Source organism: Callionymus lyra, chromosome 18, assembly GCF_982586985.1.
Source record: "Callionymus lyra chromosome 18, fCalLyr1.hap1.1, whole genome shotgun sequence".
Lineage (NCBI taxonomy): Eukaryota > Metazoa > Chordata > Actinopteri > Syngnathiformes > Callionymidae > Callionymus > Callionymus lyra.
The window spans coordinates 23,248,368-23,263,157 of record NC_141835.1 but is presented as its reverse complement, the minus strand read 5'-3'; the positions used below and the strand labels follow the sequence as shown (position 1 = coordinate 23,263,157).

Genomic DNA, 14,790 nt, shown 5'->3' with positions numbered 1-14,790 from the left:
TTTATATCATGCTATTAAGGGTAAAATAGAGAAGACCAGTTGTCTAACCTAAGCGAAAAAATACAATTAAGTTATAACACATCATCAGCTGTTCCCAAATTGCCTTTTGTGCTTTTTTATATATCATGTAGAAACCATGAGATAACATCTCGCTTTTCTCCCTCTCCCACTACCTCCTAATTACTTCCTGCTGAATCTAATTCAGACGTTTGTAGAGAGGTGATTTTCATAGCATCAGTGGGTCACTTTGATATTACCTGTACCTTTTCACCTTTTCGAAATCTCCCACAAAGGATACTTTATTAATTTATACCTCCAGAATTACAGAGTCCAGATTGTGGTAAATTCATCAGACATTTTTCAATGTTATTAGCTTTCATATTTGAAGTGCAGTGTCACGCAATTAGCGTATGTCTGTTAATTATTATTAAACACAGATCTACCAGTCCTGCCTTAGTGCAGTAGCTGACTGAATGTTGATTAAAATTATTATAGCAGAATCCTAAAAATGACTCCTTTACTGTTTGTAATTGAGAATGCATGTATTAGTGACCAAATGTATCTCAGACAGCCAATGACAGACTCGGAAGCCACACGCTGCCCTGTGACAATATTTATGCGTCCCCGCGTGCCAGTTTCTTTCAGGATCAGATAAAGTGCTATACAAATATTACTTACTTATTACTTATTACTTACTCTATTAACACATTTTCAAAATATATTTTGCATTTTATTTTTTCTTATTTCATTCATGTTACGTGACCATTTTATTTAATTTTTTTGTGTCAAATGTCAAAGTTAACTATGTGGCCCCTTAGAAAATGTATTTGTCCACCTGTGATCTAAAAAAAAAGTAAGTAAAAAGAAATATAATTACTACTTTGAAAAAAAACTCCTAATACCTTTTATTATATTTCTGTCATCAGTTCTCATGTATATTTAATCGTTTGAACCTTTTTTGTCTGCCAGAGGCCTCCATCCTCTCCTACGATGGCAGCATGTACATGAAGGTGGTGATGCCGGCTGTCATGCACACTGAAGCTGAGGATGTTTCCCTCCGTTTCCGCTCGCAGAGAGCCTATGGCCTTCTCATGGCCACCACTTCCAGTAACTCAGCCGACACTCTCCGGCTGGAGCTGGACGGCAGTCGAGTCAAACTAACAGTCAACTTAGGTATTGTATCCCCTCACCATCATGAGTGCCAACACTCCTGAGAGAAGGTCCTTTCTCCCCCGGTGTTTCTATTTCTGTGTGAATGTCCGTCATTGCTCGTCTGCTCATCCGCTGTAGATAAGAGAATCTTGTTTGCATGGGTGTCAGTCTGCACAGGTAACTATGGAGCTACTCTAACTCTGTCATGGATGATGCCTCAGGTTCTACCATCATGGTGTTTCAGTGTTTGGCTCATCTCTGGAATAGTCGAGCCCATGTCACTATCTAAAGCTTCTAAGAAAGTCACATTTTCATATCAACTATGGTTTGATTAGTCACTGACTTTTCATGAAAAGTTCAAAAAATGTAAACAAGTCTTGAGTAAAAGTTCTGAGACTTTCTCAGAGGCATAGACTCACGCTACGATAACAACTGCTCACCTCTTAACTTTGCCACCTTCACCTGGCTTTGATTGTCTTAATTAATGGATTGTAGAACTTCTCTTCTACCATTTATCTGTCTTTTCCATTCCCTTCATTATTGGTCAAAAGATGGTATTCACCCCTTCAAAGGCCTTAAGCCTGCGGCCCGTCAAGCGAACAGCCCGAGAACAGAGCCCAGCAATACCTGCAGCTGGCTGCAACCCCAAACACTTTCAAACTATTATATTTGGGGAATATTTTATTTACCGTAATTTTACACTAGTTAATCATATATATATATATATATATATATATATATATATATATATATATATATATATATATATATATATATGATTATTGTGTCACCCATAGGTACACGGTTCTTTATATAAATATCTATATACAACTATATAGATGTTTGTAATGATAATTAAACAGGAGTGACATCTGATCTGTTGTTGGGGTTCCGAGGCCTCTGTATGGTACTGGTGCTGATTGGATCGTGGCTGTTTGCTACCACTTTTCTGTTGCGGTTGACGACACATGAACCCACCAGCCACATGAAGACCAACCCTCAGTTTTTCACACAAAAACAAAAAGCTAAATCAAGTCGTATTGCTCTTCAAAAGTTCCTTCAAAATTTGCACTTTTTATCACCTCCAAACATCTTCAAATGACTCGTGTGACAGGTTGGAACTCTCATGTAGCTGGTACTTGGTGGCCATTTTACAGTGTATATTCTCCTCCAAATAGAAAGCAAGCTCTTGAATAAGCTAAATAAACATACAGACCAGGCATGACTTCATCAATTGTAAACTGACTTTCATTTCATCTTAATGTTCCTTAAATGATACAAGAACATGATAATGGCTGCTGTCGTACATGTGTGCGTCCCCGGAAGGGTGGATGTTATGTTTTTGGATGTCTGCAGCAGTAACCTTGAAGGATGCAATTTCATCTGTCATTTATTCTTCCCCATCTAGACTGTATCAGGATAAACTGTAACTCCAGTAAGTTAACACTCAAGTTTCATTTTGCCTTCTTTGTTCTACTGTATGTTGATTATGCCCAGTCTCTTTCTCTGACACTAAAAGGTTCTGTGTCCCGCACTGTCACTCCAGAAGAAGCCACAAAAGTGAACAATACGATAGTGTCTAAAAAACAAACAGTTAAATAATTTCTCACCGTAGACTGCTCAGCTGTATTTCTTTAGACTACCAAACCAACACGATTTAATTCAGATTTTCAACACACTCTGGCAGTGATATTTGAAATGTTGCACTCTTTAATTAGCTTTAGTCCAATGTAACAACACAATTAGAGGGACAACTAGTGACACAATCTCTGAGCTTAAAACAACAATACATCATGCAAAATATGAACTACTTTTCTGTTATGTCAGAGTCACCAAGCATGTGACCTGATGTTTGCTAGAGGGCCGATATAGATGGCAAATGTGATTATTCCCAAATATATTGAAATCATCATATAAAACCTGTCATGTTAAAAAGCAAAACTAAAAAGATTTGATCTTTTATTTATCAAAATAATTGCTTGAGGCAGAGGCAACACAATAAAAATAATGTGACCACAATTAACCTTGGGGAAGTTGCGTAGTAGAAGTGGCTTTTGAGAGTTGTGTGGTTGAGTTAGGCATTACAAGTCTATTCAGGTGGTCATCATGTTATTTGATATACTTTTAAAGGGATTAAACAAAATTATGAATTTCAGAATATACAACAAATTCAGGTGTTAACATTAATGCTATGTGTTGGAACTAGCATCAATTCTATAGTAATGTTTGTAGCAGTGTCAGCTGCTATCAAGAGAGCAAATATAGATACTGGGTTTTTTCAGGAGGAGAATCTGCTCTAATGTAAACTTTGACAGCATATTTGTTTTTATATTTTCACTCCACGAACCAAACCTATGTTCAAGATTGTAAGCAAATTGTCTAAGAAAGATGTTTTCAAGTACAAACAAATCAGAGGCACAAGAGAACACAGGTTTGGTTTGAGAGTCAGGATGTTTGTAACTTTGTCACCACTGTTCTCAGGCAAGGGACCAGAGATGCTGTATGCCGGTCAAAAGCTCAATGATAATGAATGGCACACGGTGCGGGTGGTGCGCCGAGGCAAAACCTACAAGCTAATCGTTGATGTTGATGTAGCAGAAGGTACTTGACCCTGGGTGCATGTCTGAGAGAATGTTTCTGTGAAAATCTTTGACTTAGAAAAGTCTTCTAGAGCTATTCAGTTGTGTTAGCCTGCATCATCTAATACTGAGAATGCGATTTCCTCCTTAAATCAGCCCTTTTGTGTTAGTGTCAGACAGTGGTCTCTTTTCTTTTTCGTTTTTTTTGTGTCTTTCTTTTCAACCCATCCCCTTCACCCTCCCAATCTTCAGGACAAATGGTGGGCGACCACACCAGGCTGGAGTTCCAAAACATTGAGACTGGCATCATGACAGAGAAGAAGTTTCTGTCCAGTATCCCATCCAGTTTCATCGGACATCTGCAAAGTCTCAGGTGAACTTTGGTGTTGAACTTGTTACAGTAATGCAGCACTATGAAAGCAGAGCCTGGTGTCATTTATGTTTAATACAAGATAAACACTAGTAGACATATGACTGTTCTGTTTTAAATAATGAAAATATTTCCGTCCCTTCCATGGACATAAGACACATAAAAGTGTGTTTCTGCTCTGGTATGTATGATGAGTTTGACCTTTAATGTTCTTTTTCATCTCTCAGCATGTCTAGATGATTAAAAGTTCTCTGAAAATATGTTTTCGTATCTCATGACCCCCCAACAATAAAAAGCCAGTGCCAGCGTTTCTGAGATGTTTTCTAATCCCCTCACTCATCTATGAAGGTTTTAGTCATCCCTTTCTATTGTTTACAGATTTAACGGAATGCTCTACATTGACTTGTGCAAGAATGGCGACATTGATTATTGCGAGCTCAACGCCCGCTTCGGCGTCCGCTCAATCATTGCCGACCCGGTCACGTTCAAGTCCAAGAGCAGCTATCTGAGCCTGGCAACCCTGCAGGCCTATGCCTCCATGCACCTCTTCTTCCAGTTCAAGACCACCTCTCCTGATGGCTTTATAATCTTCAATTCTGGAGACGGGAACGATTTCATCACTGTGGAGCTGGTCAAAGGGTCAGTTGTAGATAGATAGATGGATGGATGGATAAAAATGCTGTGTATTTTATTGAGTATTGTTTTGATTGTTTAAGCACTTTGTGACCCTGGTCTTGAAAAGCGCTCAATAAATACAAATTACTTACTTACTTACTTAGTCATTGGATATTGTTGAGCTGGGTATTACTGCCCACTACTGGTGTAAAGCTGCTAATGTACAGTTTTATCAAAATTAATGATGTGAAGTGTTTTCATACGTTTAGTACATTGAAAAACGTTTTGACTATATCAATTCAGAGAATACATGTAATACCCTGTATACACAGATTAATACACCTTCACTAACTGTATGTGTATGTTATGTCCTGGGAAACATTTTTACCATAAAATTCTGAAGAGAAATAATAAAGATAAACAAGAGTTATACATTCAGATAAAAATGTCTCGTGTCATTTGCAGGTACATCCATTATGTGTTCGACCTTGGGAATGGGCCGAACCTGATTAAGGGAAAAAGCGTGAAAGCTCTGAACGACAATCAGTGGCACAACGTGGCCATCACTCGAGACAACAGCAACACTCACACACTGAAAGTGGATGCAACCACCACCAGCCAGAGCATCAACGGAGCCAAAAACCTGGACTTAAAGGGTATAAAAACTTCTATTCACAATGTTGCCACTTTCTATGACTGCGATTTTTCATTATCCTAGAATCACCCCAAGCTCAAAATTCATACTAGAGTAGAGTTTTTGGAAGACTTTTAACCTCTCATTCAGGCAGAAAACTATTGGGATGTGCTAGTCAATGTGTGTGTGGGAGATTAGAAACCCACCAGGGCGATTAACTTCTTGAGGGAACCTCAAAAGTTCCCCACTGTCAGGTGAGATGTTACAAGTACACATGATCTTATGTGTGGAAGGTTAACGAATCAGCTCCTGATTTGGGGTGTTTACAGGCTTGAAGTGACAGGAATCTGGTTTTGTCAAATATCCCCTTTAGTTTATTCCTTAAACACCTGCAGAGTTAATGTCTTTCCTCTTGTTGTGTGTCAAAAAGGCAAAAGTAACATTTTCTTACTTTCTTGTGGGGGCACTCTCAGGAAGGTGGTTGGGGGTTCAGATTTCTCACCTATGTTGTGCCATTTGGTCTCAAAGAATCAAACGTCAGCATTTCTTTATCCAGCCACTTGTTTTGTGGTTTCTGCAGGTGACCTATTCATCGCAGGACTGGGACCAGGAATGTATGGAAATCTCCCAAAGTTGGTGGCTTCTCGAGAGGGATTTCAGGGCTGCCTGGCTTCAGTAGACCTAAATGGGCGTCTGCCAGACCTCCTAAGTGATGCCTTGTTTCGTAGTGGGCAGATTGAGCGTGGATGTGAAGGTACACCATCGCTTCGTTCCGACGTCGATTTCTACAGCACAAACTCCAGCAGCCCGTTCTTCCTGCTGAATGCTAACAGTAGCTACACTCCTCTACATCAATTCCAAGGTCCTGCAGTTCTGTTGACTGTTCTGGTTACCTCGTTCACACATTGTTAGTATAAGACAAGCAGAGCCCAATCCTCTGGTTCTGCATTAGTCAGTACTGCCTGGTGCTAATTTTTAAATGATTTTAAAATGATATGTTATTATAACCGGAGCCGGTTCTCTCTTGCTGGGTCAAGGCTAACATAAGAAGTGTACAATGTCTCCCTGTCGCCAACATTGTTGCTGATATAAATGTCAAGAGGAAAGAATACCAATCGGAGTTGATATAACTGACTCCAAAACAATTGAAGATAGTTATACTTTAACTAAATTACTCTCTCCGCTAAACTGTTTGCATGAACAGGTCTGGGGTTTTGTAGGTTATTCTTACATTCATGATCATGATCCATTTGTGATGAACAGATAACAACATAATACATTTGAAACTTGAACAATTGCACAAAGAGTTTCTAGCTTTACATCTTATTACTTGAGATTGTAGCTCTATAATTAAAAGATGAATATTTGGATAATAAATTATTTATTTTTCTTACAGATTTGCCAGAATGTTCCCTTAAATGCCTTCACATGCTGTACTAGTAAATCAATTTTGTAAAAACTTGACAAATAATGGCGATAGTCAAGATAAATTAATATTTATATATTCTGCTGTACATATATATTTTCTTAAATCTCAGCCTAAATCAGAACATCAATAGTAGTCAAAGTGGTGAACGTTAGCATGCTAACGATGTTTGTTTAATGGAAATGAGACATTTTAAAAGGTAATAAAACTAAATTAGGTAAATTGACTAGCTGCTTTAGCCCAAACTGGGTAATCTTTAAGACCAAAACGGCCAAAACAGTCTATAATGTATAAATACTAATGTCTGATAGTAATGGGGGAAACAAACAATTGGAACAATGGAAGTGTAGCTTAGCTTTAAGTGTTCAATACAGTTTAACAACAGATAAAAACTGGACACTTTCCTCAATCATCGCTGTGTATACTGTTCATTTTATTCCGTGTTAAACAATAGACACTGACTGGATTGAATGTTTCTTACTGTACTGTGCTCAATGTGACTAAGAGACTCAAGTACCTGCCGAATTGCCAAACATTATCATCTTTGTTATTTGTTTTTGTTATTTTTCTCACCTTGCGGCATTAAATCGTGCTCAGGAAACATTTTCGATCAAGAAAAAACAAAACTGTGGACAAAATGTTTCCATCTTCCTGTGATTTTTTTTTCTCTTTGAATCATCGTCAGCCTGGACTGAGCTTGCTTCTTGTCTTTTTTTGCATGGAAGTCCTTCTCTGTGATCATTGTTGTGTACTTAACTCTGCCTGCCATACTCGTCAGCTAGTCATGCAGTGGACCGTAAGGACAGCCATGTTTGACTAATGAATTTGTGTCATTTTAATACCATGGTGTGCACTACATATATGTGAACATGTTCATTTCGTTCTATGTACAGCAGGAAATTTTCTCTTGGTTTATTTTCAAAATAAAATCATCAATCACTATTTGTTGGTATTGTATCATATCCATGACTGCATTTTTTTTGGTCTGTTTATTTATTTTCATGTATTTATTATGTTATTTTACGTCATCAGCTCATTTATACAAACACCATTCTCTTGTCCATTCGTGATGCTTTGACCTGTTGGCAAAAGAATACAGGACCCTGATCGTCAACGTTCAGTTGTCATTGTCACAATAAACACTAGATGGCGTTCCCACTCTATAAGTATGAGCCTGTATTTTGACATCACGTCATGTCTTTAAACAAAAAAAATGGATAAAAAAATATATAAATACATCAAGTTTAAGAGTTTCAGCAAAAAATGTACTCAGGCAAGTCTCACAAATGTGCATTTTTAGATCATTTTGTTTTATGCGACGATGATAAAGTTCATAGTGCAATATTTCACAAGCATCCTCAACCGTTACATTTAAAAAAGTTATTTACTTTTTTTTGTTTGTCTCTGCTGTGGTAAACACGCCAAGGTTTATCATTTCTATTATAAAGAACTCCACAACTGAACGAGTTGTCATCCCAGCTATAAAACAAAGAGGAGATTTGGTCAATGACTCAGTGACGGATCGAAACAGGGCTCGGGTCTTGAAGTGTGCTGGTCTGTGTTTAGGTCCCAGCACCACCTGTCAGGAGGACTCCTGCGCCAACATGGGCATCTGTATCCAACAGTGGGAGAACTACACTTGTGACTGTTCCATGACGTCATACACCGGCACCCAGTGCAACGACCGTGAGTGACATTCACTTGAATCTTTAACAGTGAAGATTTTCAACCACAAAACCCACTTTCATTACTTCTTGGAATCAGGGTTACCAGGAGGCAAGTCGTATGCCCGATATTTGTTTTTATATATTAGGCCTTAAATATTTAAATATTTAAAAAGTGACCCAATTTCGTCTTAATTAATACAGGCCTAACTAGCAAAGTTCTTTATTTAAAAATACTCCATTACCATTCTCATTTCAAAAGGAAATAACTGTTACAACGACCAAAAACCACAACTTGGAGGAGCTCTAAGTGTGCGTTCTTCTTCATCTTAAAAGTTATAACAGTGTACTTGTTTGAATTCGGTCTGCTTTGTTTATGGAGTGAGCACTCTGGGGTTGTTTGTTTGTTGCTGTTGGCCAATGGAGGGCGCTGCCGACCTGGCTGTTTTTTTTTTTTAATTTAATTTCTTCATCTTATATTTATTTTACTTATTTAAAATACTTTTAGTTTCAAATAATAATCATGAATACTGACAACCCTTTTCGTTTGTAGAACAAGTATGAACTATATTTGCAATGATGCACTCACTTGTAATCTTGGTTTGTGTCGTATTCGTCACATCCTGTCTATCTGTGGAGGCCAATAACCTCAAAAGGAAAAGAAAAAGCCAACCAGTGTCGTCTCTGGTTATGATTTTGAGGCACTGGAGAAAGCAACCCTGGTAGTTGCATTACAAAAGGTTGCACTTTCACCATTTCTTCCTGGCTTGGTTATTTACATGGTAGCACACAGTTTTCATATTTCATTTTCATTTTGGTGTCTTGGTGTCTGTTGTGGGTAGTAAGTGTCTCTAGTGTCCTGGTGCAAAGGAAAGCTTTTCCTTTAGTTTTTAATAATATGCTTTAATCTCAGTGGGTCAAGGAGATCAGCACTGGACAGCGGCAAAGGATGGCGACGCGAATAAACACAGATGTGGGAAAACCACTAGCTAAATCTTGTTTAATAGAACATTTGAAGGAAGAAGATTGTCTAAGTTCACACCACTAGTTTTGACTACTTCATTTATTGATATAGGCAGTGAAATGTAAATGTAATGTCTAGAATATTTTCAACAACCACCAGCTGCATTTTATGCTTTCTGCTTTTCATGCAGCTTACTGTCAACAAAAGACACCCGGAATGTGTTTTTTGTTGACAGTAAGTCATACACACACACACAAACACACATCAACACCAGAAAAACTGAGAGCAAAGCAAGTCAATTTAGAGAAATGTAAAACTGTAACCTAAAATAAGCTTCACTCAAGAGTACAACACTGAAGAGGAAGACGCTGCCAATAATCATCCGATTCACTGGTTTAAAGTATGTTTAATTTTAAATTAAAAAGTCTGATTTGTGTTTTTTTGTTGTGTTCTGGATCTCCTTGTTTGTTTTACACAGAACCATCTGTGAAGCTGTTTTTGGAAAGTGTATTGCGAAACCATTGTGTGGAATCTTATTGCAGCTGCAGCACAGTCCGAAAACAAGTTTAAATTTGATTTCTTCCTGCATTATCTAGGCCTAAAATGTGTGTAAATAGTTTCCGTATACTTAATATTTAACTTTTCTCCTGTCAATTTTTTTTTTTTGTAGTTAGAGCAGTTTACCTGTAGATTAATGTTTTCTTATCCTTATCTTTATAGTTGTCTTATTCTTTCACTAAGCATGAGAAAACAAGAATCACACTGATCTGCCTTAAACAGGATTATTGTCGCTATTAGACTGAAATCTGCTCCAGACTAACATCTGCACAATGATCTCATCTATGTTTGATGTCTATGTATTGGCTCTCGCTTATCTTATTTCATTTTTTTTATTCTGTACTGACACCACAAAACAAATTCCCTTGTTGTGTTACAACTTTGGCAATAAAAGTTTCTGTTTCTGAAAAAACAAAATTAGCTGTTAAAAAACAAAATAAAATAAAAATACTAATATTGTTTTTAGTTTTTATTATTTTAATTATCTTATCAACACAAATATTATTACATAATTGTTTTTGTTAAAATAAAAACCTGTTTGGTTGCAGCAATAAGAAAAAAGTTTGTTTTTGAGCCGAAATATTTTGGGGGTTTCTTTCCACAAAAAAGCAAGTCTTCATATGGTTCACATTTATCATCATATAAGTGAGGTATCTTTTGTCTGGTCCAGTTTATTTGTTTTAAGTCTCCTGCACTCTAAATAAATAGAGATCATCAAAACCATAATCCGAACCGCAATCACCATCTGTGGTTCCAGCTGACAAGATAATGGGCCTGGACAATAGGGTGAATGACTGACAAAGTTCTGACTTTTAACAATAAAGGTTGCTACTTTCAGAGCCCCATGCTCTTTGCAGCTGTTCATTTAGCGTCAATACTGTACTAACTTTCAAACATTAATAACTGTTGTGTTGGTATCAACAGCCAGGTCACAGATTAATTAAGTTTTTATAGCTCTGGATGTCCTTAGATGTCTTCAGACATCACCAAGGACAAAGCTAAGACTAGCACAGACAACTGTTGTTGTTGCAGTGTTCAGTAAATGAACCGAAACCAAAGTGGACGATTGTGATCGCTGATAAGTATATGCCATCAATGGAGCTTCTGACTCGACAAATAAACATATAAAGTATAAAAACATATAACATATAAAATACCATTGTTAATAAGCACACAAAAATACCAGAACAAATAGAATTTACACTTTTTTAGAATAAAGATTCACCTTTATTGAACACAAATGTTCAAATCAAAAATATATAATTATTAATTGTATAAATAATTATTATTAATTATATAAAAATATTTACTGGGTGCAGGCAGTAACATTGTTGTAAATATTCAACAAGCTTCTCTCCTCACTTCAGGATAGCTGGCAAAATAAACTGCTTTGTTTTGTATGTATTCTTGTTTTTTAAGTGCTTATATTTTTTGCTGTGATGCTCAATTGAGTTAAGTGGTGTTGCATGTAAAGGTGTGTTTCTCGGTTTATACATGTATTTCATGTGAAACTCTACCTGAATTCTAAAGGAAACCCACAAATAATTGTTCACGCTGTGTAGACACGAGGGTCCTGAACGGAGATTAGAAATTCATGGAGTACATTGTGATTGTATCTATCAACCGGGATCATTTCCTCTGGTTTTGGGAACAATTTCCTGTTCAGTATCATTTGAAGATTGTGTTCTCACTCTCCCTCAGTCCGCTCCTTGTGTAACAGTGTAACTAAATGATGACTAATCTTTTTTTTTCTTTGTCACATTACATACTTTGCCAACGAAAAACCACCACGATGTTTTTGAGTTGTTGATGTGAATTGAGTAATGTTCTTTTCTAGATGGCTTGGTAGGCAATTTTCTCAGACAGCGACTTCACTGACAGTGCTACAAGGTTGTGATTTCGCTATAGTTAAGGAGCTGAATTTAGTGTATGATTTAAATAGTGGCTTTGACCTGTTCATTTTAAAAGTTAGAGTGTTGATTTTACATGTTTGTAAAAGAATCAGGAGTTTGATCTGGAGCCATCACAATTTTATGAATTTGGATCTCTTTAACAGTTCTATGTTTTATGTTTATCTGTAAGACCCAGACAGAACTCAGACAATATATGAACACCCTGAGCAGGATCATTTAGTTCAAGCAACACTCATTTCCACAAATATTTCCTCAGTCTCAAGCTATATTAAAAGGTCAGGGTAAGGGTTGACGCATTCTACCCTATTGAATAAATAATTTATCAAGAGTGGCAGTGGATAAAGAAACTAAAACTTTGTCAATAAGATGTTTTTTATATATTTGAATTAATTTTCCTTCCAAGGATTTCCCATCAAAATAGTTGCTATAGATATTCTACAGACTTAGAATGAAGTGATAATGAATAAAAAAAAAAAGGCCACTTGGAGATGAACTTTCTGGAGATGCCTCTTAATGCAGACGAGGACACCATAGCAGAGGTTACACCTCAAAAAAACAAAATATAACTTTGAAGGAAGTCATTTTCAATGATGTAGAAAGAATCTCTCATAGGTAAAAAAAAAGAAGTTATTGGCTCAGCAGTTGTTACCAGCCAGTAGAGGAAGCTAAGTGGCTAATTGGAAAAAAAAACTATTTCCCGAAGGAGACCTCCTGAGGGATCAATAAAGTTCTACCTACCTACCTACCTACCTACCTAAATCACAAGCCAATCACATTTCACCAAAGGTAACCCTAAAACACACTAAAGGTCTAAAAAAGAGTAAAATAAACAGGTGGCAATATAAAGAAATAACTGGAATTTAGGTTGTTTTTTTTTATTATCTTTCAAGGCTATGAAAAACAGACCCAATTGATTAAATTAATATGTAATCAACTATGGTTACATAGTAAATTACATATTAATTTAACTTAATGAAACTGATGTCAAAGTACCCCTACAAGTGTTAGCTATGTTTCTAACAACTTTTTACTAGTGAAACAAGACCAGTTTAGTGACCTAGACAAGGTAAGCCAAATGTTAAGTGTATCAATTGTGTCATGGTGCAGGCACTATTTAAAGTTGTTTTTAATATCATATAAATGTGTTAACAATAATAGGCGATTATGTTTGACCGTGTCTCCTCTTCTCCGTTTCAGCTGGAACGACCTACATCTTTGGCAAGGGAGGAGGTCTGATCACGTTTAAGTGGCCAGCCAATGAACGCCCGAGCACGAGGACAGACAGGCTGACTGTAGGCTTCAGCACCTCTCTGAAAGATGGAATCCTGGTCAGAATCGACAGTGCTTCGGGTCTGGGGGATTATCTCATGCTGCACATTGTGAGTCACAAAACCTGTCGTCACATGTGAACATCCTGCTCTATTGTAATGATAGAAGGGATGAATGTATAAGTAACACAAGGAATAGTTACAAATGAAATGATCAGTCTAAACTTAGGCATAAAATACTATAATACTCAAAATAATAAAATGCATCTGTGATAGAAAGCAGAAGGATGAGAGGGACTTCCATATCCAGAGGAAAAAATTATTAAAGCGTCAAACAAGTTTGCGGACGAATAGGAGTATGACCATTTCTGGTTCTTTTATTTGATGTAAATAAAACCTCACTTCAAAATGAGAGGAGCTTCCATAAAGCAGAGAAGAGCAATGCTGCTCCCTACTGGAGTCCAACAACACACATGGCAAAAAAAATATGATCCTTTTATCTTTTGTAGATTTTTGTCTTATAAAAGTTTGACAAATATACATATATTTCTCAATACATATATATATATATATTTTCTAATGTTTCCCTCTTTCTGTTTAGCAGGAAGAATTAATTTAAGACTATATAATGCTGCTTTATAGCCTCCTCATCACAAGGTCACCTTCACATACAAACATCACCACATTTATCATTTAAGCTGCATCGAAACATGTCACTATTTATGTCGTTAGGTAGATGTTGTCTAAGTTTTCATTTTGTATTAAATGTGACAACATTTTTTTTTTTTTTTTTTTTTTTTTTAATGTAACTGTGACGTCATGGTTGGTTTAAGAATGTAAAAGGTAGAAAGGCAACTTCCAGGGTAGGCAAGTCGACGTGATGGAATAATAGTTAGACTAAACAGTTACCACATAGATTTCTGTTTGAGGTTTTACATTTGATTTGTCTTTAAAATAGTCCACACCGCTTTTATTTCAAGTGAAGATCTAATTTGTCCAGCTAAACATTTATTTTTGTTAATACTTTTTTTTTTCTTTTCTTTTTGTCAGCAACAAGGCAAGATAGGTGTGACGTTCAACATTGGAACGGTGGACATCAATGTGGAGGAGAGCAGCACGCCTGTCAATGACGGGAAGTATCATGTGGTGCGGTTCACACGAAACGGTGGTAACGCCACACTGCAGGTGGACAACTGGTCCATCAATGAACATTTCCCTTCAGGTACACTTTTTTTCATCATAACAATTTCTAATTTAAATTAGAAAGTTGGACAAGACTATTGTTTTAATTATAACTATAGATGGGATGTGGGGCAAATATATAAGAGTACACTAAAGATAGTAAATAAAGAACCAGTCAAACTGTGTCTTTGTCTTTGCAGTATAGGTTTAGATAAAGGAATATGTCAGACAATTTAATGGGATTTTTTTGTTAAACTACATTTGATTCTTATTTTTCAATTATGTAAAACATAACATAAAATAAATTATTTAAATAACTGAAAATACTTTAGCATGAGAAAAATCACGATGCAAAAAAAAAAAGGTTTGATAAAAGGAGTTCAGTGTTGCTTGTATTTGCTTGTATTTCTAGAGAAAGCCCAGCAAACAATATTAGTCAGATAAAAGATTTGATGGTTAAATCTC

The 14,790-nt window shown here is 36.5% G+C and overlaps 1 protein-coding gene across 3 annotated transcripts in view; it reads left to right on the top strand.

Moving 5' to 3' along the window:
- nrxn3a (neurexin 3a) overlaps positions 1–14,790 on the top strand; it is a 73,957-nt gene that overhangs the window by 48,078 nt on the left and 11,089 nt on the right. For all 3 annotated transcript variants that reach the window (XM_087780076.1, XM_087780077.1, XM_087780075.1), the window contains 10 exons: positions 970–1,173; positions 2,561–2,587; positions 3,634–3,753; positions 3,984–4,104; positions 4,480–4,740; positions 5,182–5,372; positions 5,931–6,104; positions 8,343–8,462; positions 13,073–13,254; positions 14,194–14,365. In XM_087780076.1, the coding sequence (XP_087636202.1) occupies positions 970–1,173; positions 2,561–2,587; positions 3,634–3,753; positions 3,984–4,104; positions 4,480–4,740; positions 5,182–5,372; positions 5,931–6,104; positions 8,343–8,462; positions 13,073–13,254; positions 14,194–14,365 (1,572 nt within the window). The remainder of the gene's footprint in view (positions 1–969; positions 1,174–2,560; positions 2,588–3,633; positions 3,754–3,983; positions 4,105–4,479; positions 4,741–5,181; positions 5,373–5,930; positions 6,105–8,342; positions 8,463–13,072; positions 13,255–14,193; positions 14,366–14,790) is intronic.